This window comes from Saccopteryx leptura, chromosome 2 (assembly GCF_036850995.1).
Source record: "Saccopteryx leptura isolate mSacLep1 chromosome 2, mSacLep1_pri_phased_curated, whole genome shotgun sequence".
Taxonomy (NCBI): domain Eukaryota; kingdom Metazoa; phylum Chordata; class Mammalia; order Chiroptera; family Emballonuridae; genus Saccopteryx; species Saccopteryx leptura.
Window position 1 is genome coordinate 269673284 of NC_089504.1, and position 20512 is coordinate 269693795.

At 42.0% G+C, this 20512-nt stretch overlaps 1 protein-coding gene across 7 annotated transcripts in view; it reads right to left on the minus strand.

Moving 5' to 3' along the window:
- The window catches only part of PROX1 (prospero homeobox 1), a 50414-nt gene extending 30437 nt beyond the window's left edge, over positions 1–19977 (minus strand). For 2 of the 7 annotated variants that reach the window (XM_066361761.1, XM_066361756.1), the window contains exons 1-5: positions 19462–19931; positions 19226–19331; positions 9587–11380; positions 2544–2649; positions 829–966 (exon numbers count right to left, since the gene is read on the minus strand). In XM_066361761.1, the coding sequence (XP_066217858.1) occupies positions 829–966; positions 2544–2649; positions 9587–11313 (1971 nt within the window). In that variant the 5' untranslated portion in view covers positions 11314–11380; positions 19226–19331; positions 19462–19931. The other 5 variants (XM_066361757.1, XM_066361762.1, XM_066361763.1 and 2 more) reach the window with 5 other exon arrangements.
- Between the last annotated feature and the right edge of the window lie 535 nt (positions 19978–20512).

Genomic DNA, 20512 nt, shown 5'->3' on the forward strand with positions numbered 1-20512 from the left:
TAGAGACATCTCAATTTTGTAGTGGTTTCTTAAATCCAGATCGATACAAGATTTTGGATTGTCTATTCTTATAGAAAGAAACATTTAGTTATTTCAGCCTTGCAAATAAATACCCACATTTATATATCTATATCTAGATGTAGATATATGTGTGTATATATATATACACATGTACATATACCTACTATATACATAGTATAACATCATATACATGTGTATGAGTATATACATTATCAACATTTGAATTCTGTATTTTCCTAAATATTAAAGAAACTCAAAAATGCTCTGTCATCGTTTTCTAGAAAGTTTCTGGAACACCTTGTCTGAACTGTCTTTCCTCTTCTATTCATGCCTTTCTGTTATCTTTAGAGTAAGCTCAGGGAATACAAATTCATTTATTGCTATCTAAAGAAACAACATAATTAGTAAAGTGAAAAATGTATGATTCATTCCAAAAAAATATATAGAAATGACCTTCAGTGATTTTCTGCTTTCCACAATATGCCCTGTTTCCTTCCATTAGAGTGGAAGGCTCACGTAAATTTTAACAGCCTTTTCTCCCAGTCTGGGTAGAGTATGGATAGGAATCCATGATCCGGATATTAGTGCTTTTAAAAATAAAATATTGACTCAGTATTCAATTGTTATTTATACAGAGTAAGCGATTGCTTTTGAAAAGCTGGATGTGTTCTAGAGGGATGGGAACAGCTTCTTGTGCATTTACATTGCACGGCACTACAACAGCTAAGATCGACAATCGCCCCCACCCTTGCCCTTCCCCTGCCACACGCACACACATACAAAAACATGAACGTCTCTAATATTTACATCTCCTGTTGGGTAGTGTTGCTGGCTCAGGATGGCCGCTGCTTTCCACCCTCCAGGTGGCTGCATTTCAATGGTAGGTGAGTGATCCCTATGTATGCAGTTTGTAAAGCTCTTTGGCCTCCTTCTGGATGAAAGGTGCTATATAAATAATATAAGGTATCATCATTATATCACAGCACTGCAAATCATTGCAATAAGAGGAGTGGAGGAGGTCACGTGGACATGCACACACACACACTCGCATGTGTGCACAGCGATACTTTGCCCCTCTCTTCCTGGAACTAGAATGTTGGGAGGGTTCTTTGGAAAAACTTTACCGAGTTCCACTAGGCTCTAGAAGCTGTCTGGTCCTCAACCAGTTGACAAACTCGCTTTATTTTTGTCACTCTGTCTGTTTTAGATGGTCCCCCACGAAGGCTACGGTGTTACTCAGCCATGTTTATGCTGACCAGTTCCTAACCAGCCACGTACCCGGTGCTTTCCTCTGCCTTCCCATCCAGCCCAGTTTGTTGGCACCGAATGAGGAGAAAACATGCCTTCCACTTAAGGAGCTTAGCCAGGGAAGGAGAAAGATAAAAGGCTGAAGTTGATACACAATTCAAAGCAAACAGGAGGGAAAACAGAACTTTTCTTATAAGGCCAAATAAAACATCAGTGAAGGAAACTGAAAATGAGTTGGCCTGCAAAAGGGGGCCGATGAACCAGCGTGAGCGTCGGGCACAAAACACTGTGAATGGAGGCGAGTGCGGAGGAATGAGCACGTTTTGGCTGCTCGTGAATCCTCTTGATGGCAGAAATAAGAGCTTGTACATATGGGAATGGGGAGGGGAGAGTGGGGGAGAAAGCACCCAACCCTAATAAACTAATCTCAGCTAATGTAATGTTTAGCAAGATCCTTGGATAATGATACCATGCGTGTCATTATCATCATCAAAACCCAATCTATGTTTTAAAAAGTTACAGATGATTAACACAACATCAAGTTGATGCAAACAATTACTTAAAGCCCCCCCACACACATACACACACAGACAGACATACACACACACAGAACCAGGAGGTCCCCATGTTCTGTAGAATGAGGGAGGCTGCAGCTGTAGGGCCGACAGCTTTCATATCCTCATTTGAATAATGTGTCCTGAATCTGTCACTTTATTCATTCTCCTTATGCTCAGTGTACTCTACATCAACAACAAATTAAGTTGTAAATAAGAGACAATCATCACTTTTGTTTTTAAGCAGCTACTGCATAGAGAATTTCAATGTACGCTCCTTTCCAGCAGGGGGGTAAAGAGGTACTAGAGTTTGCTTTCAGAAGCACAAATATGGGGAAACTAACAGAAATAAAAACAGAAACAGTTTACTGTGGCTGAAGGGAGGGACAAAAACACCCCCTGAAGCACATCCATTCAGTACCAGCTAAAATTTCTTCCAAGAAGTTACTAATACATATAAAGACAGAGGCTAAGTTTCCCCAACTACCATGGAAACCATGTGACTTATTAATACCAGTCCGGTGGTCTTAATATGCAGCGGGGAGCCGGGGCTTTGCCCGGCTCAGCTTTAGACAGACGGACAGGTGCGCTAAATGACTGCAACACAGGTGTATCAACGAGCTGATTCTGCAACTCATCTCCATTCACTCCCAAGAGCTCAAATCACAATGACATGCACAGAAACTGGGAGGGAAAATTAGGAACACAAAATGTCCCTACCTTTACATCGGAGAAGTAGGTCTTCAGCATATTGGAGCTGGGATAACGGGTATAAAAGAACATGAGCTTTGCTTTTTTCAAGTGATTGGGTGACAATCCTTCCTGCATGTAGGATGCAATTGGTTAAGGAAAACATGTCTTTAAACACAAACACCAACCACCTCCCCACCACCAAGCAGCCATGGGAATGCTGGAAGGTAACCAGCACGGGCCCTGGAACCCATTCCTGACTTGCTGCTGCTTGCTCAAAATGCCCACTGCCTGTCAGCAATTGCCAAATGTCATGGCGAAGACGCACAATTCAGTTGCAGAATCTGGGCTACTTTGTGATGAGGCTGGCAAAACAGGGCCCCTGTCTGAGGTCCTTATGCTATTTATACGTTCACTTGTTGCTAAGGAGACAAATGCACCCAACACGTGCTACACAACTCTTATCATGAGAGTTTTTTCTTCTTCACAATTACAGTTCTGTTTATTCTTCTCTTCACACTCTGCAGTTTACATTAAATTATGATACTAATGTACGTGAAAACACAAAATGCATTCTTTCAAACACCGTTAGGCAAGCTTCGCATCTTACCTTTTAGTGCTAATGTGATGGAGCATCTTGACTCACTTTCTTCCTCTCTTATTGTTATATTCTTTTAATTGTTTTCTTTTAAATAATAGCTAAATTTTTTTTTGGGGGGGGGTAGTTTTGGCACAGAGAGAACGGGAGGGGCTGTCGCTTTTGTCAAAGCAACGATCCAAAACCAAATACAATTGGCCTCTCCCGGATTTCTAGTTAACTCCTTGGAGAGTCGCGCTGTGGTTGGGGCTAACAAATCAATAACTGTGGGTTAGCAGATCAATAAATGGCCACTTACCCCAAATAAGAAGGCCTATTTATCTGGAAACATCATTACCTTTTAGATCTGTAAACAGCAGCAACTAAAACAGTTCCCGAGAGAACGGGAGGCTAACCATAACAATCCCGGCTTCCTGATTCCCTCCCAGACTCTTGGCACTCCTCAGCAGACTCGGAGCTGGGATGGCTCTGGTCACATCTGTGCTGCAGCCTGGCCCTGCCATTTCCTCAGCAAATTAATGGCTTTATAATTTATCAGAAATGAAGGTGCACGTGGAGAAAATCAATGTGGTCCCCCACAAGGTCAATTAAGGGTCCTTCCTAGAAGCTTCTCTAAGGATTTTTCTCTTAAAAGAGAGTCTGGGGAAAAAAAAAAAGAAAATGTGCACGTGTGTATGTGTGTGTGTATGTGTATGCGTGCGTGTATGTGCGTACTTTACTACCCGACAAAAATTTCACACCTTATAAAAAAGAAGGTCAAATAAACACAGACATTTCAGAAGGGGAAAGGTTTCCAAATGCCCTCCATCAAGTACAGCGCGGCCAATCTTTAAGAACAGAGGGCAGTCCAAAGTTACTGCAGAAGAATCGTCAAATCCCTATCCATAAGCTCTGGACTACTCATAACAGGGTGTTGAACCACGTGTTAGGGCTGAGAAGGTGATTAGCATTCCCTTTAATATCATGCAGATTTGTGAAAGATCACCTTGGTTTGTAAACAGAAGAGTTAAATAGAGCACTCTCCGCCCCCCCCTCCACTGAAAATAAACACTGAAGCAAGAAATTTTGATTTCATATCTGTAAGCCAAAGCAGCTTAAGCGAACTTGTGTTTTTGTTTGAGATCCTTAATGATTACAAAGACGGTAATTTATGACTGACATACTTTTTGTGCCAAGGAGAGGGCTGAAAGGCCCTCCAGTAACCTCCATTAGACAGATAGAGAAGACTAAGGGAGCAGAGCACCCTTCAGGACCATCTGTCCAAATGGATAAGTGAAATAATAGTTGCAAGCTGTCTCCTATTGCCTCACGATAAGAGTTTTAGGCAGGCCCAAACTTCAACAAACATTGTCAGATCTCAGCTCTAATCATTTTTTCTTTCTTTTTCAGATGAGTACATTACAACCACCTCAAACGTTTAACTGTGCATGGGGTGGGGTGGGGGAATCTCCAATCTTTTAAAATTTGGTCTCATGCAAAACAAACCGTTGGGCTTGTGGTTCTCGAGACAGTTAAAGAGCCACCGAAACTTCCCGAAGCTTTTCCATACGTGTAAATTTTGCTAAGATGGTTCAGTTCTTTTTATTTAAAAGACAAAGCAAACTATCTATCTTGTTTGGACAGGGAGGTCGAGGTTTTTTACTTCACAAGAAACAATTACTCTGATTTGATTTCTCAAGTCTGTTTTTGCTTTGAAACGTTTCCTGTTGGTAATACTTGGAATCGATCAGTTGAAATGGAACACAGGATAAATCTTTATCTCTCGCTCACCGTGTAATTGAGATAAAATTCCCATAAAAATATATGTTTCTAATAAACTATTAAAAATGGCTAATGAAACATTGAAAAGCCAACAGTTAGCTAATCCTTTTTTTCTTTTTTTTTTTTTCTTTTTTGCCTCCTCAAAATAAATCTGAACTGACCAATTGGTTAATTTCCCTTTTAAGTGCTTGTGCTGAAAAGCAACTGTTCTTCCAAGAAAGCACTAGCTGTTTCCAGGATACTTACACACGCACAATGACTCATGATGGAATAGATTCAGCAAACATACAGCTGTACTGAACACGAGCTAAGCTCCATTCAAGGCCAGGAAAGAAAATGAGCACAAATAAATATTAAGGAGGTAAAGGGGGGCGGGGTGAGGGGGGATGGAACGCAAACAAGATCTGTCCAGGCAGCTCATGTGGCTTTGCCTCAATTCTCTTAGCCATAGCTTTGTGAAGACAGATGACATTCAATTCTATGTGTAATGCAAAATAGACAATAACTGCTGAAACTTGAGACAGCTGCCAGGTGTAAAAAAAAAAAAAAAGAAAGAAAGAAAGAAAAAAGGGAAAAAAAGAAAAGATGATAAATCCATAAATTAATGAAAGACATCTGCTCGGGGAATATAAAAGATCAGAGAAGGAGAGTGCTACAGCTGAACCTAAAGCGGTGTTCAAACAACCTGGGACTCTGAGTGTTGTCTGTTTACCAAGCACAATATAACCTTACCTACACGCAGCAGCGGAAGGAGCAGCAGAGGCAGTGAAAAGGCAAATGGGAGAATAATGGATTGTGAAGGCAGGAGGAAGACAATTCTCTTTTTTTCCAACTGAACTCTGAATTGTGGCTAAGAGATTTCACAAGCTGCATTTCCAACCGGTCGGATTGGGAATGCTTACTTACATTTTCTAAACCACTTTGCAACCCTAAGAATTCTGCTCTGATTTGCAATGATGCTACGAGGCTTGCCCCCCAGGGAAACCTTCAATGGGGAGAAAAGATCTAAACTGTCACCATGCCTGAAAGTGATAAAGCAAGTAAAAGTTGTTGCTCGACTAAGAAATTTTATATAACCGGGAATGGATTTTTTTAAAATTTACTTTAATGGTAGGAACCTAGAATCCTTAGTCTTTAATATATATGTTTCTCCTTATAGCTAATACAACTCTGGGCCCCCATAAAGCCTCTAAAAATGTAAATCAACTTTTCTGGATTATTTCACATTTTAGAAATTCATTTCTAAGCCACGCTTTCCAGTTGGGTTTTAGTTTCAAATTACCAAAAATGTTCCTTTCTAAACTTCTTCAAGTATTGTTAACATTCTCCCTATGAGTTGAGTAAGGAAAGCTGGCCGCCTCAGAGTCAGGCTCAATTTCTTCACCTGCAGGTTTTAGCGGTTTATAATCCTACTCTCTGCTTTAATTGGGTGCATGCAAATGCTTGAGGCCTCCACAGGGCTGTTTTCCTTGAGATGCAAAGAAGATGAAAGACAAGGAACATCATGAAGAAAGACAATTGGCTGGCTGTTTCTTTTGGAATTTGAATAAAACTTAATATTTGATTAAATAGATTCATTTGCAAGGATACTGAACACATTTTTTTATATCCAAGATGTGAGAACAGGTGCACTGCCATTCAGTTTAATATGCACCCATTCACTATTTCCTTTCTATTTTAGAGGGACAACAAAGTAGTGTGTTCTGTTATGTAGACCATATATGCTTGTGCTGAACTTAAACAGATTTATCTGATAAGCTGGTGAGCTCAGTAGTTCTTGTCTGGGCTACTTTGTTCGGAGAAGCAGAGGATGCCCTTTGGAATAGGGAAGAAATGTTCCTTAAGGGTTAAATTATTCATTCCAACTTGGAAAGCCATGAACTAAAGATAAAAACGTAACAGTAATTGTAATGGTACCGAGTCATCCCATTTCTACTGATCTTTTCTAGGAGTAGAAAAGGTTCAAATATGGGTTTATATACCTAAAACTAGAGTAAGACACCACTCACCGTGATTCCCAGGGCTTTCTTTAAACTAAATGCTCGAGAATTGTGCCTCAACACCTTCAGCTAAATCAAGGGAAGAACTCGTGGCTACACAAGGATGGTGGAGGGGAAAAATGGGTCCAGTTTCTCAACAAACATTCAACTCCTCACTGGTTTTAGAATTATGTAGATTATAGAAAAAGTTGCATGCCTACCTTTTTCCTAAGAAGTAATATATCAACGAGATGACTGGTTTAAAGTGTGATGTGGTAGAGGAGACAGAGAAAGAAACAGAGGCTCCAAGACTAGAAGGTGGAAAATGTAATCATTAATTGCAACCAGAGGCCCAAATTATTTAGCAACAGGAAAGAAATACCTCCAAGTATAAGCAACTGACATTTCCTACGACACAGGTGTTTCTAAAACCATCGCTGTTCAACAGAAACTTATATTGGTAGAAGAGAGAAGAAGAAATTATTCATCTGAAGAAGAGGCAACTACATTCTCTTCAAAGCCTTTGATACAAGTAGAAATAAAAAGAACTTCTTTCCATTCAAATCCTTAAAATTCCTCAGGGGATTTAGAGAGGGTGAGACAATAAGCCTGGTCAACACTTAAAACAATCGAAAAGATCTTTTTCCTAGAAAACCCAATGTACTTGAAAAAAAAAAAAAGAGTCAATTATCTGCTTACAATGAAAAGTCTAATAAAAAAAACCCCATAAATTGGCATCTTGAGTTAAAGAGTTGAGTATGGACTTAAAAGACTTTGAAATCTGGCCTCAAATATTCACCAAAACAGGCAAGTCCCTTTCGTGTGTGTGTGTGTGTGTGTGTGTGTGTGTGTGAGTGTGTGTGTGTGTGTGTGTGTGTGAGTGTGTGTGTGTGTGTGTGTGTGTGTGTGTGTTAGGGGGGGAGAGAGAAAGGGATGGAACCCACCATCACTACTATTGGCTTCAGAATAAAGGGTTGCTGAGGAGATAGGGGGTCTAGCTTTGGACAGTAGCTGGTATGAACCTCAGAAGATGCTCTTCCTGCAAAGGGTAAAAAACACATTCAAGCCACTGAGCCTTTCTCATCTCCAACAACTATATTCCAATCATTCTGACCAATGTTTATTGCCTGCTCATACGAGGAAGGCATGGTGTTTGGCACACCTTTGATTCATGACCAGTGGCTTCAATTTTAGGCCTTTGAAAGGTAGAAGTTAAATCTGCAACCAAACCAAGACTCAGTTTCCATTTATATAGCTAGTTGTTCTACATCTTTCTCTCAGGACATGATTTTCTTCTTCCTCACCATGGCAAGAGACTGTGTTTACTTGTCCAGGTGTGTCCCATCCTAGTGGCTCCCATTCACCTTATCAGAAATCTCCGGTGTCCTAAGATGTGGGTGGAAGGACGACCTTCACTACCTAAGAAAGCATACTATCACCAGAGCAGGGACTTTGCACTTATGTGGCAGCCTCTGGAGTGGGTTCAGATACTAAAATGTCAGTTTCTAGTCATCCAGACGATTGCTTAAAATCCTCAATTTAGCAATAGCCAACTTAATTACTAAATTTTATATCCATCTGGCAATTTATGATGAAAGAAACATGCCTCTTACTTGCCCCCAAATGCTATTAGTCTACTACCTCAGAAAACTCATGAACATAAGACGTTTTAGAATTTACTGCAAGGACCAATTTACAGAGAAAAAAAAAAAAATCATCAGTTAAAAATAGCTGTAGTTCAGGACAGGTCTAACTGGCATCTCTATATCAAAGTCAGGTTCAAAATATAAAAGAGTCATAAAAAGAGCCATTTTTAAGTCGAATACAGCTGAGTTTTATATTTAATTGTGCTCTCTTGCTTTCCAAAATAATTTGCTTTGTGTATGTTAGGACAAAAGATTTCTGTGTATGGCTGAACAGAGGTTAATCACGCATGGAAGGCAGCTGCACCAGCTCCGAAGAGCAGACCTTGGGTGAGAGAGAGAGAGAGAGAGAGAGAGAGAGAGAGAGGAGGCTGATGCTGTCTGAATAAATCAGTACCTGTGTATTTCCTTTAAAAAAAAAACTGCATCTCACTTCAAGATTAAAGAGAGACTGTAACTCCCCACCCACATCCATCTTCCTTCCACCAGCACAGTGGTCTTCATCAGGCTGAATCAGGCCTTCTCCTATCCAAGTACTAACCAGGCCCGACCCTGCTTAGCTTCCGAGATCAGACGAGATAGGGCGCATTCAGGATGGTATGGCCGTAGACGAATCAGGCCTTCTTTAAATGGCCCAGGAGCCCTGAACATGGCCTAAAGGGAGACTTCTTCTCACAGCATCATAGGGATCGGAAACTGACTCCTCACTCCATTACAAAACTTAACTTCTCTGAAAAAATATCTGATAGAATTCTGTATCACAATAAGATATTCTTTCCCCATTTCTGATTCTACTTAAAAAAAGAAAAAGATAATACAGCAGAAAAAGCCACTGCTGGACAGCATATATCTCATACCAGCTCTTTGGGGCAATTTACAGCCCGTGAAGGTTGCAAGGATGTTGGTTGAGCGAGAAGGTTTTGTGTCTTAAGAAGTGCCACAGGCCTGTGGATAAAAGCTGGTTACTTTGAGTAATAGTGAAGGCTGCATTCTTAAGAAGATGCTAATCTACACTGTTCTACGTAGGGCGTAAACCTGACCCTTTGGGAAGCCTGTTTTGTTCGGTTTTCCTTGAGGGGAAAATAAAAGGATATTGCACTTCCCGAATAAGGTGAGATTTCGGACATGTCTTGAAGGTCACCGCACTCAGACTTGATGAGCGACAAGGAGAGCCCTTCCGCCGTGCTGGGTGGGTGTGCTGGTGAACAAGGGTGGTGGCTCAGGTGGTGGGATGACATCTTGGTCCTCAGACTCGTAGTCTCCCTAGTTAAGTCTAAGGATTCGGGAGACGCCCTGTCTTTTCCCGAGAAGGAGCCCGAGGGAGCACCTAATGGACTCTGAAATGGGTAGGCCATCAAGGGAAGGGGGAAGGGGTGGCGGAAGGTGGACGTGGTGAAGCCTGCGGTGGCAGAGAGAGGCGACTGGTGCAGGGGCTGGTGGTGGCCGCCGGCAGGGGGGCCGGAGGCAGACTGGTCAGATGAGTTTTTGCGGACAACCAGGGGCAGTGCTTCTGTCTGGTCTGTGGAGCTGGGCATCGGCACGTTGCCAAAGGTGTCCAGGGGGTTCGGAATGATGACGTCGCCAAAGCACTGCAGGCGCTGGTTGGCGGTGTGGAAATTGTGGTTTTCCCCATTGACTGCAAATCTGGCCTGGGGGATCTGGAGCGGGGGGAAGACCTGAGGAAGCTGGCGGGAGGGTTTGGCCGAAAAGACTTTGACCACAGTGTCCACAACTTGCGACATGGCAGAGTTCAGTTCTTGTTTCAAGGTCTCGGCCAAATGTTTGCCTTCTGGTTGTAAGGAGTTTGGCCCGTGGTCTCTCTCTTTGTTGTTGCCTTCTCGTTTCGGCTTGTTTTCAGCCATCTCCTGCTCCCTGATCAGGGCTCGGGCTCGGTCAATGAACTGTCCTGGGTCTAGCTCGCACATCTCGTTATCTGACCTCCCTACAGAGTCCTGGGCCCTGGCTTCGAGAAGCTCCGAGCGCATGCTGTCTTCAGACAGGTTACCATCTTCATCATTTTCAGAATCAGTGCTGTCATAGATTTGGTAGAACTTTTCCTGCAGCTGGCGCAGCTGTTTCTGCATGTCCTCCAGCTGCTGTTTCAGCTGTCGGCGCTCCTCTCGCTTCTGTTCTTTTCGGGCTGAAACCAGCTGCTGGAAACTCTGCTGCTGCTGCTGGGGCAGCTTTTGCTTGCGTTTGTTTTCTCTGTAACTTTCTCGAGGGCTCACAGACTGAGGGGCCATCTCTCTCTCGTTTTCATTGCCCCTTAATGCCACACTGGGGGAATGGCTCATCCCCCGAATTATATTCTCAACCCGGGCGCGCTTTGCTCTCAGGTGCTCGTCACATAAGCGATCCATATCAAACTGGCTCATAGTAGGCCTGCCAAAAGGGGAAAGACACTCTGGGGGGCTGTCTCTTGAAGAGTTGCTGCATATATCCTCCTGATGTACTTCGGAGCCCGTACTGGAGAGACCGCTGGCTTGGAAACTGGGCTCCGTGCCACCATTTTTGTTCATGTTATTTTTCAACAGCTGGGAAATTATGGTTGCTCCTGGAAAAGGCATCATGGCATCTTCATACGAGTTCGCCCTCTTCAGCAGCTTGCGGAGTACATTTGACTTTTCCCCATCTGCATGCTGCACCACGGAATACTCAACATCCTGCTCGGAACCTTGGGGATTCATGGCACTAAAAAACGTCGCTCTTGCCTTAGCAAAAAATGCAGATGCTGTCCCTACCGTCCTTTTCACTCCAATGTCAACTCTTCTCCTCTTGGTTTGCCGGCTTAAGAGGGCTGTGCTGTCATGGTCAGGCATCACTGGACAGTTATTGTGCCATCTTCAAAAGCTCGTCAGCTGGGCACAGCTCAAGAATCCCGGGACCCTGGCCAACAGAACAAAAGGACTGATGAATCATTTTCTTTAAATTTCTCCAAATTTCCTGACCTCAATCCTGAATCAAATGCAAAATGCATAGGCTCTGGGATTTATGGCACATTACAATTATTGCAATTTATTATGCACTCTGCTTGAAATGAAACATTTTTAAATATTTCTGCTCCACTGGTTTAAGATGGATTAAGATTAAAAAAAAAAAAAAAGCAAAAACTGCTTAAGCACCAGTAATATGATTCTCTTTCACAAATGCCTAAAATGATACTGTTTATCTTCAGAAGAAATAGTAGATTATAAGTACAGAGCCTCTGACAACCAATTGATTAAATTTTGGGCATTGAGATTCACATTACAAAAGAAGATGAAAGTGGGTTATACTTAAGAAATAAGGTTCAATTTTGAGGCTGTGTGAAATTTGGAGGTGAGATTCCACCTCTGCCTTAAAAGTGTTGTGGTTTTAAAGGCCATGAAAGGGAAAGAACTCTAAAAAATGCAAATATTTAAAACACATAATTTATTAAGGATTTTAAAAATATTTTTGTCATATGTGAAATGGAAAGGAGAATACCCCCATCAGCATCTTTTCCAACATAAATGATCAATTTAACATAGAAATAAACACAAAAATACTCATATTGCAAGTCTGCTTATGGAGCAGAGATATGCATTTTTATTAGTAAAATCACTTTGGAAGATGGTATCTGGGTTTTTTTTAATGTAAATATTAGAATATTTAAAAATCTGACTGGTGTCCTTTTGATGACTTACATTATTATAAAGTTGAACTCACTGCAAAAGAACATTATGCTTTAGAAATCAATAAATTGAGTTAGGCAGGGATAAATACATCTTCAGGACTAGTTTTCTTCTGCTAAAATCTGCCAGAACAATACCTCCCATGCTTGAAGAAATACCTTAACACATACCACTTATGAATCTTATTTCATATACTAGATTTAAAGAAAAAGAAAACAAAAAAGACGTATAACGAAGAAAATAATACCACTCAAATATATATGAGAAAGGGAAACACCTTCCTTGCCTATGAACCTCCATTGTTTCTTGAGATCACAGTATAAAAAGACAACATCCTTCCTTGCATTTTATTAAAAGGCACTTGACATATTTTGTGACTTATTATTGGCTGGTGATGCTGACCCCAAATTTGGCATAAATATAAGATGTCACATCTTTTTTTGCTCACATTGAACATTTTATGAAGAAAAGGAGAATATTTTTTTTTTCACTCAAGGTTTATCCAATATTAAACTTCACGTTTGCTTAACAGAGCACATCTTCACAATAACAGGGTCTATTGCCAAAGGCAGCGTGCAGAGTGTTTGGAACAGCTCCCATCTCTTTCGGTTCACCTGTAAAAACATCTACGTGCTCCCTAGGACTGCATCTGTGGCTAGTTTTAAAGAATGACTATCCATGCAAATAGGCATAATTTCAGCATGAAATAACCTGTGAAAATCAAGAAAATGCTCACTGCTTAGATAGCAGTGTTTTTTTTTTCTTTTTCTTTTTAAGTGAGAAAGATTTCATCATGCAGTCCTTGCTCTTGGCTTCTATAGAAAAAAATAAAACATTTTAAAAGAGCCTGTTTTAGAGTATCATGAAAGCAGTATGCTGCCTCTTTATATATTTTTGTATGCTTGAGAATAAAATACTTTTTCTATGCCTCAGAATGAAATTTCCTGAATTTAGAATGGAAACAGTCTTCAATAACTTCAATATAGGGTTGAGAATCAAATTTGGAATAATTGCGACCCCTCACATATTAAATTAAATGGTTTCAGGAATACAGAAATGCAATGACAAGTCTTTCACTCACATATTAAATCTGATCAACCAGGTATAGCTGTCAGGTGAGAGAAATAAAAAGGAAAGACTGAGACAAACAAGAAAAAAAGCTTTGAATTATTTCAAAGCTCAGGAAGATGTGCATATTGAAGGAGAGGTCTTTTTCTGCATGCATATCAGCATTCCAAAAATAGAGTTCATTGTCATTATTTAAAATGTTTGCCTATTTACTTTGTGTGTACAAATCCTTTTCTCTGTAATATCGCCTCAAAAGCACAGGGGTCTCCAGTGGAGACACTGGACAAACTTTCTGCAATGTTTTTCTGTCCCCCTGTTCACCTTCACACCCACACTGGGTTTTCCTCCTACCCATCCTTGCTATGGGAAGAGCACTTCTGCACCAGAGGCTCAGAAATGACATGCTGTGTAAAAGATGAGCACAAGGTCATCCCCAGGCATCCTTCCTTCCCAGCTGCCATTTACCTCTGCGTCAACTGCACTTCCTCTCCTCTAGCCTAGGTATCAACAGCTGCATCCCTGCCTCATGCCTGAGCCAAGAGGAGGGCTATGCTCTTCCCAGGGTGGAGAGAAATGATGCTCTCATCTTCCATGGAGAAGAGTGTTAAACATGCTCGTTGGGTCTTTCAAGAACAAAATATCCTGTAACTGCCTCCAGATTCACCAAATTACTCTGGTTTTTTGCAATTCTCTTTCAACCAGTTAGCGTTTTTAGATTAAACAATGATCTGTTTCTGTTGTGGGCTAAGAGAATTTAATTACTTTTAGGTCTTGTTGTAAGATGTCCAGCTGAGACATAATAAATAGGATGAAACAAATGGGAAAAAATTATATAATCCAGCAAGACTAGGCATTGTATTAATAGGCAAGAAGAGATATATCCCCTCCATATAGCTTAGACCTAAACATAAAAATAAAGGTACTAGTTCATATTGGCCTTATAACGCATGGAGGCTACAGGCAAAATTAAATAATCATAAATGGTTGACACATTATTTTACTAGCATAATGTTTCATAAACAAGATATGTATGTTAATACATTTAACAAATAAGAAAACAGACTGTTAAATGATTAAAAATTCAATCACTTGAAAACACTTTTCCATGATTTCCCTATTTAGAATTTAGAGAATGCTATAGAAGGAATTTACCACTGATACTGTCCTGTCCACTAAGATTTCCAGAAGTCCTCTATTTCTCAACATATGTACTAAGCCAGAATGTTTCAGCTACAATTATTATTGATTCTTGTGTGTGTTATGTGTGGTTGAGTCAACTCCGACACCTGGTGACCCTATGAATGAATGATGCTTGCAATGTCCTGTCCTCAACAACTCTGCTCAGCAACTGAAGACTCATGCCTATGGCTTCTTTTATGGAGTTAATCCATCTCATGTTTGGTCTTCCTCTTTTCCTGTTGCCTCTATTTCCCCCCAGCATCATTATCTTCCCGTATTTTAATTTTAACATTAATTTTGAGTTTAGCCAGGCAATAGGAAACCTCTTGCTCAGCAGAGGTGAACACAAATATCAGCAAATATGCAGAAAAATACTGATGCTGAATTTGAACCCAAATGTATTATTGATCATATATACATATTCTACCCCTATAAACTCTTCTTTAATTAAAATAAAAATCTACAGAGAATATTTCTTACTATTAACTATTTTTTGTTGGCATATAACTGCATAAATGCCTTAATAATTTCTATGCAATAGATATCTTAACATAGCAGATTCATCCTAGAAAAACATGAGAATAAACATCCAGGTATAATAAAGTCAATTTCTAACTACTCCCAAAAGATTCTTCATTGAAATTGGAATGATCTGATATTCCCTTTAATATAATCCTAAGGAAACTGATGACTTAATGTTAGTAGAAAAAAAATTCCAGTGACGAATTTTGAGGGAACACTCAGAGTGAAGTAAATGCTCTTACTTTAATAAAGAACTTATTTTGGGGAGGGTAGTGCAACTTTTATGCATCTATCTGGAGTCCAGATTCTGGACAAAGAAGTGTTTCATTACAGTAATTATCCAGATAGTTCAGACAAATCTAGTATGAGACAGGGGAAAAGTTAGATTGGCATGGTTTTCTGTTTGGATTATTTAGATTATCTGTCTTTGTTGATCAAATTATTTTGAAGAAATTGCTCAAGCTTTACACTTTACTTCTTTTAGAAAACAGCCTTCGAGTGAGACTCTCATCTACCTGGATCAACCTGGTTATGAAATTTCAAATGGGGTATCATTAATAAATCAGTCTGGAAATCAGTAATTCAAAGGGAAAAATCTGATGATTTTATTGAAGTAACTTCACCCCCACCGCCCAGCCCCAAATCATTAAGATGTCCCCTTCACTATATTCAAGAGTTCATTTTTGCTAATTTGCAACTTTTTAAGCCTACTGTCAGATTAAGAAAACCTTTGACGTTTATTTTGAAGAACTTGATGTAAATTCATATTTCAATGAATTAAGATTGTATTGTCAAAATCATATCAGATTTAAAAAATTACCTATCCTAATAGAGTTCTCAAATCATAATCATTTAATTTAAAATTCCTCTCTCCTATCAAAAATTCCATACATTTTTCACCAGTGAAATGAACACAAAACATTTTCTAAGAAAAGCTGAAAATAGACATTTCTACTTATTTAAAGAGTAATAATCACCACATTAATAAATCAGAGAAATAATCTCAAGGAAAAACACATTTTTTTTCTGTTCGTTTAAATTTGAAATACTCTAAATGTTTTCTGAAGCTTTAGAATACACTAGGCAATAAGGTTTGAGAAATTTCTTATTTATATGTCCTTTCCAATTTATACAGGTACTTAATCAGAATCTTATAATAACATATCACACACAATCCACATTCATATTATGAAATCAGTAATATTTTATCATTTCTTTTGTTAATCCTGCACCTAAAAAATTTCTCTTAGTAGCAGTTGCAAATGCAAGATGATTTCTGGAATGATAAAAGAAATTCAGAGAAAAATGGCCTATTTTCACTTTAAACAAATAAACATCAAGCCTGGCAGCTAGCTTATGTTTTAGGATTGCAAGTGCCACTTGTAGAGGCCCAATACTAGGATATGAATAAAGTGGGAACAAAGATGCATGTTATGTATGCATGATTTTTCCCCCCACAAGGTCGTGATTAAACTAAATAGAATTCGGTATAATGGACACATAAAAATATCAATAAGTGCCAAGCACAGATAACCCTTATTTAAAAAAACACATATCCATAAATGACATTTTAATTAAGAAAGAACTTCAAAAGCATCCAAGGAAAGTATTGGACGGAAACTTTGATATTTAAGTCTAAAAATAAATGACACATATTATCTCATTTTCATGAAACAATGATCATCACCCAAGCAACAAAACCAACCAACAAAAACAATTCACCATCCAACCTAATTCTGTGCAACTCAAGAAATAGCCTATGTAAAAATAAATAAATAAATAAAAATTTAAAGATCAAGGGTTAAGAATCCAGATACAGTGCTTATATTGAATTCTAAACATCTTCCCTCACACATTAAGCCACAGCCCCTACTTTCATGTATTTTACCATTATATAAACATAGCCATGTTATGTTGCATGACAGTTTAACTCAAATACTCTCCTTTTGCTTCCTTACCACACACAGCCCATTTCATTTTGAAAATACTCCGAACTTCTTACAAGAAAGTCTTCATAAAACTGACTGCCCGCATCTTGCATCAAATAGAAAAGCAGTTACCTCTCACGTACTTGAGATTTTCCTTCCTCGTCAAAGTAATAACTAGGACATCTGGCACATGTCTGGTACAATGACAGGCTCATTCTACTTTATGAGAATATTTAACATATGACTTGAAAGGGTTTATGCACATACCTATTCTTTCTGGGCAGAGAGAAAGCATGCTAGAAAGATAAGCTTTAACAACAGTAACACTTTCAAACTGACTTTGGTATTCTTGGCAGTTACCCACACCACCTACGGCTGTCCAAAACACACACACACACACACACACACACACACACACACACACACACACACACACACACAAAAGACAGCTCTCACCCCCCTTCCCTTCACAGACCTGGGAGATAGACAGAAACTGGACGGAAGCAAAGAGAAAGTCAATCTCTCTCCACCTGCTGCCTGAAGTGGGGGTACTTTCAGCCGCTTGGCAGACAGGAGGCTGAGACACAGTCTCAGCAGCAGCCTGCCAACATCCTTAAGAAAAACAAACACACACCAACTTGTCCCCTACCCCCAACCAAACAACTCACGTGGCAGGGTTCAAAACATAACAACAGCCCATTCCCATTAGCCTGGACAATCCTATTAACCAGGGCAGCCATAAATTCATAAATCTCTACAACCCTGGGGCATGCATTGTGGTCTGGAACTGTACAGACACACACAGACACAGAGGAAATTTGCACCTGTCTTTCTTGACACAACACACCTGTCAGGCCCTGCTCATGCGCATTCTGCTAATAGACTTCTGTCTACCTAGTACAGGAAAGGAAATGATTTTTTTTTTTTTTTTTGTAAGGGAGGGTATAGATGGGAGGGGAGAGAGAGAGAGAGAGCACACAAGAGAAGAAACTTCTAGCCTTGACTTTGAGAGAAGGCCATCCTGTACTTGCTCTGTTTTTATAAGCTCAAGGAGACGACACAGACCTTCTTGGAAAAATTAAAACTAGCAGGTGAGTTCCCAGCTTCCCCCTAGGCGGAGCAGGGTTCTGGGTTGCCAAGAACAGCAGTAGTTTCACACTCTGACCTGCCTCCTTGGGCTATTTAAGACTACCGCCCAGCGCCTCCTCCTGGTTCTTTTCTCTGCCGGCCTGGAGGACCCAACTTCCAAAGACTCGTGAGGTGGCTGGAGACGTCCAGTCTCTGGAAAGCTACTCCCCCCTTCTCTCCCTGCTCCCCCCACCCCAAATCCACACTCTCCAGCAGCGTTCAGTTTTAACAGGGGGAGTAACTGGCTGGCACAACAGAGTAACCAACAACTTGCTAAACTGGACTTTAGGTGATGTCTCCCCTTTAATGCCGCCGCCCCCACGCCACCCCACCTTGGACCCCCTTCCTTGTCTGTTCAGAAGGATAGCAGCTCTTCCCGTCCTCCTCACTCTTCTTTCCCAGTAACAATTACGCTCGCTTCTCCTTTCCTCCCCCCCCCCCACTCTTCCACCCTGGGGCAAAACTGTAGAGGTACCACCCAGTCAAGACAAGATCTTAGCAGTCCAACCCCAAAGCCTGCCGGCGATGACTGCGAGAGTCTCGGCCTCACAAGTCCGCTGCTCAAGAACACCCCCCACCCGGACCACGATCTTACCTTCCTCCGGCCACGCCGGAGAACCAATCCCTCCGCCCCACGACCCCCGCGGGCTCGCGGAGACTCCACATCCCACTCTGCTGGACCTACCCCGGGTTCCCTGGAGCTCAGGAGAGGGGAGCCGCGTTCGTTTCCCAGGACCATCTTTCCACCGCTCCAACCCCGCTTTCAACATTTCGGCTTCGACAGCGTTCAGAGAGGAAAGTAACAGAGCGCCCCCCTCTTCCCGCTCTCCTCCTCCCTCCGCTCGGGCCCTCCGCTGGGGTTAAAAAGGAGAAGTGAAAGGTATGCAAATGACAAGCAAATTGGAATAGCCTGGAAGAAAGGCAGCTATAATAAACTAGACAAAGAGAAGGGACGTGGGGACGAGCCCAGGACTTTTCACCGGGGGGAGATGGGAAGGATGAGGCTCGGCGGAAAGCGGGGACCCCAGACGAACAAAAAGCGACCCCGTCCCCCGCGCGGTCCTCTCTCCTGAGAAGAGAGGGCCTGAGAAAAAGCAAAGGAAGCAAACGCCCCCGCGCAGCCCAGACACAGTACACAAAAGGTGACAAGATCAGCGACAAGTCCAGCAATACCAGCCTGCCCCCGCCGCCAACACCACCCCCCAGCCACCAGCAGGAAAGAGAAAGAAATAAAAGCCGAGCGGATCACTTACTCTTAGGAACTGGGAGGAGGGGAGCGCTGAGTCCCACTGAGGCTCCTGCTCAGAAACTGTGTAGAGGCTATTTGATTATGATTCATTTAAAGAACACCATTTTGTCCTGGAAAAAAAAAATGTTTACACTAGTGTAAGTCCTGGGAGTCTCTTTTCTTCCCCCCATTGAAGAACAAGCCAGTACAAGTGATTCTGGAAAAGGGGAGGGGACTGGCGAGGGGACAGAAGATACTTACGCGGTGCAGAGAGCGGGGGGACCGAGCCTGTTTTTTTTTTTTTTTTCCCCTGCCGACAGAGAGGATAACGCGCGCGCTCGCACTCGGCGATATCTTGCGGGTGATGAATATGATAATTGGACCAGGGACGGTGAGTCTGTGCGACAGCGAGCCAGCGATCGGGGAGAGTGGAGAGAGAGAGAGAGAAAGAAGAGGGTGGAGAGGGGAGAGGAGAGAAGAGAGAAGGAGAGAAGGAAAGAGAGGAGAAGAGCAGAGCAGAGCAGATGAGATGAAGAGAGGCGCGGAGGAGAGGCGCGGAGCGGCGCGGCAGCAGGCGGACCGGCGGAGCTCTTTTGCGCCGCTCCGCTTTCCCGGCTGCAATGGTGTATTATTTCAGAGCGCTCCCTCAGCTGAGGGCTGCGCTCCACAACAAGATTTACTTTAAGACACAGCTGAAGGAAACAGGAAGACTGCACGTCACAGTCTAACTGACGTACCCGGTCCCAACACCCAATCGCGAGGCGCCTTCGGATTCAAGGGGGGATAGCGAGGCAAGAGAACTTAGGAGGAAAAAAAATATATAAAAGGGGTGGGGGTGAGGGGCTGGGAAAAGAGGAGTGGAGAGGGGCCCCGCGCTCCTCCTCCCCCGCCTCCTTCTCCGGCCCCCACCCCACCCCCACCCTGCCACTGCTTCGGGGCCGCTGGATCGCCGCGCCGGGGCCGGAGCGAGCCATCTGCGGGCACTATGCAAAGCGGGCGACGGCGCGAGAGGCGCTCGGCTCACACTCGCTCTGCCAGGACGCAGGTCTTCTCCCCTCCACCCCCCACCCCCCTTCATTTCCCAGATCCCCCAGTGGCCGAGCGAGTGAGTGCTCCTCGGACTTCGGTGAAGGAAGGCACGGAAAAGTATATTGGAGAAAAAGTGTATTTTTTAGGGGTAGGGTGGTATCAGAGGAGGGAGTGGGGGGGGTCCTTAAATCATTCCACCTTTAAAAGGATCATAGGTGGTATCAAGAATACATGTTACTCTTGCAGGCTTCTAAGGGGGAGGTGAACACTAAAATACAGGTAG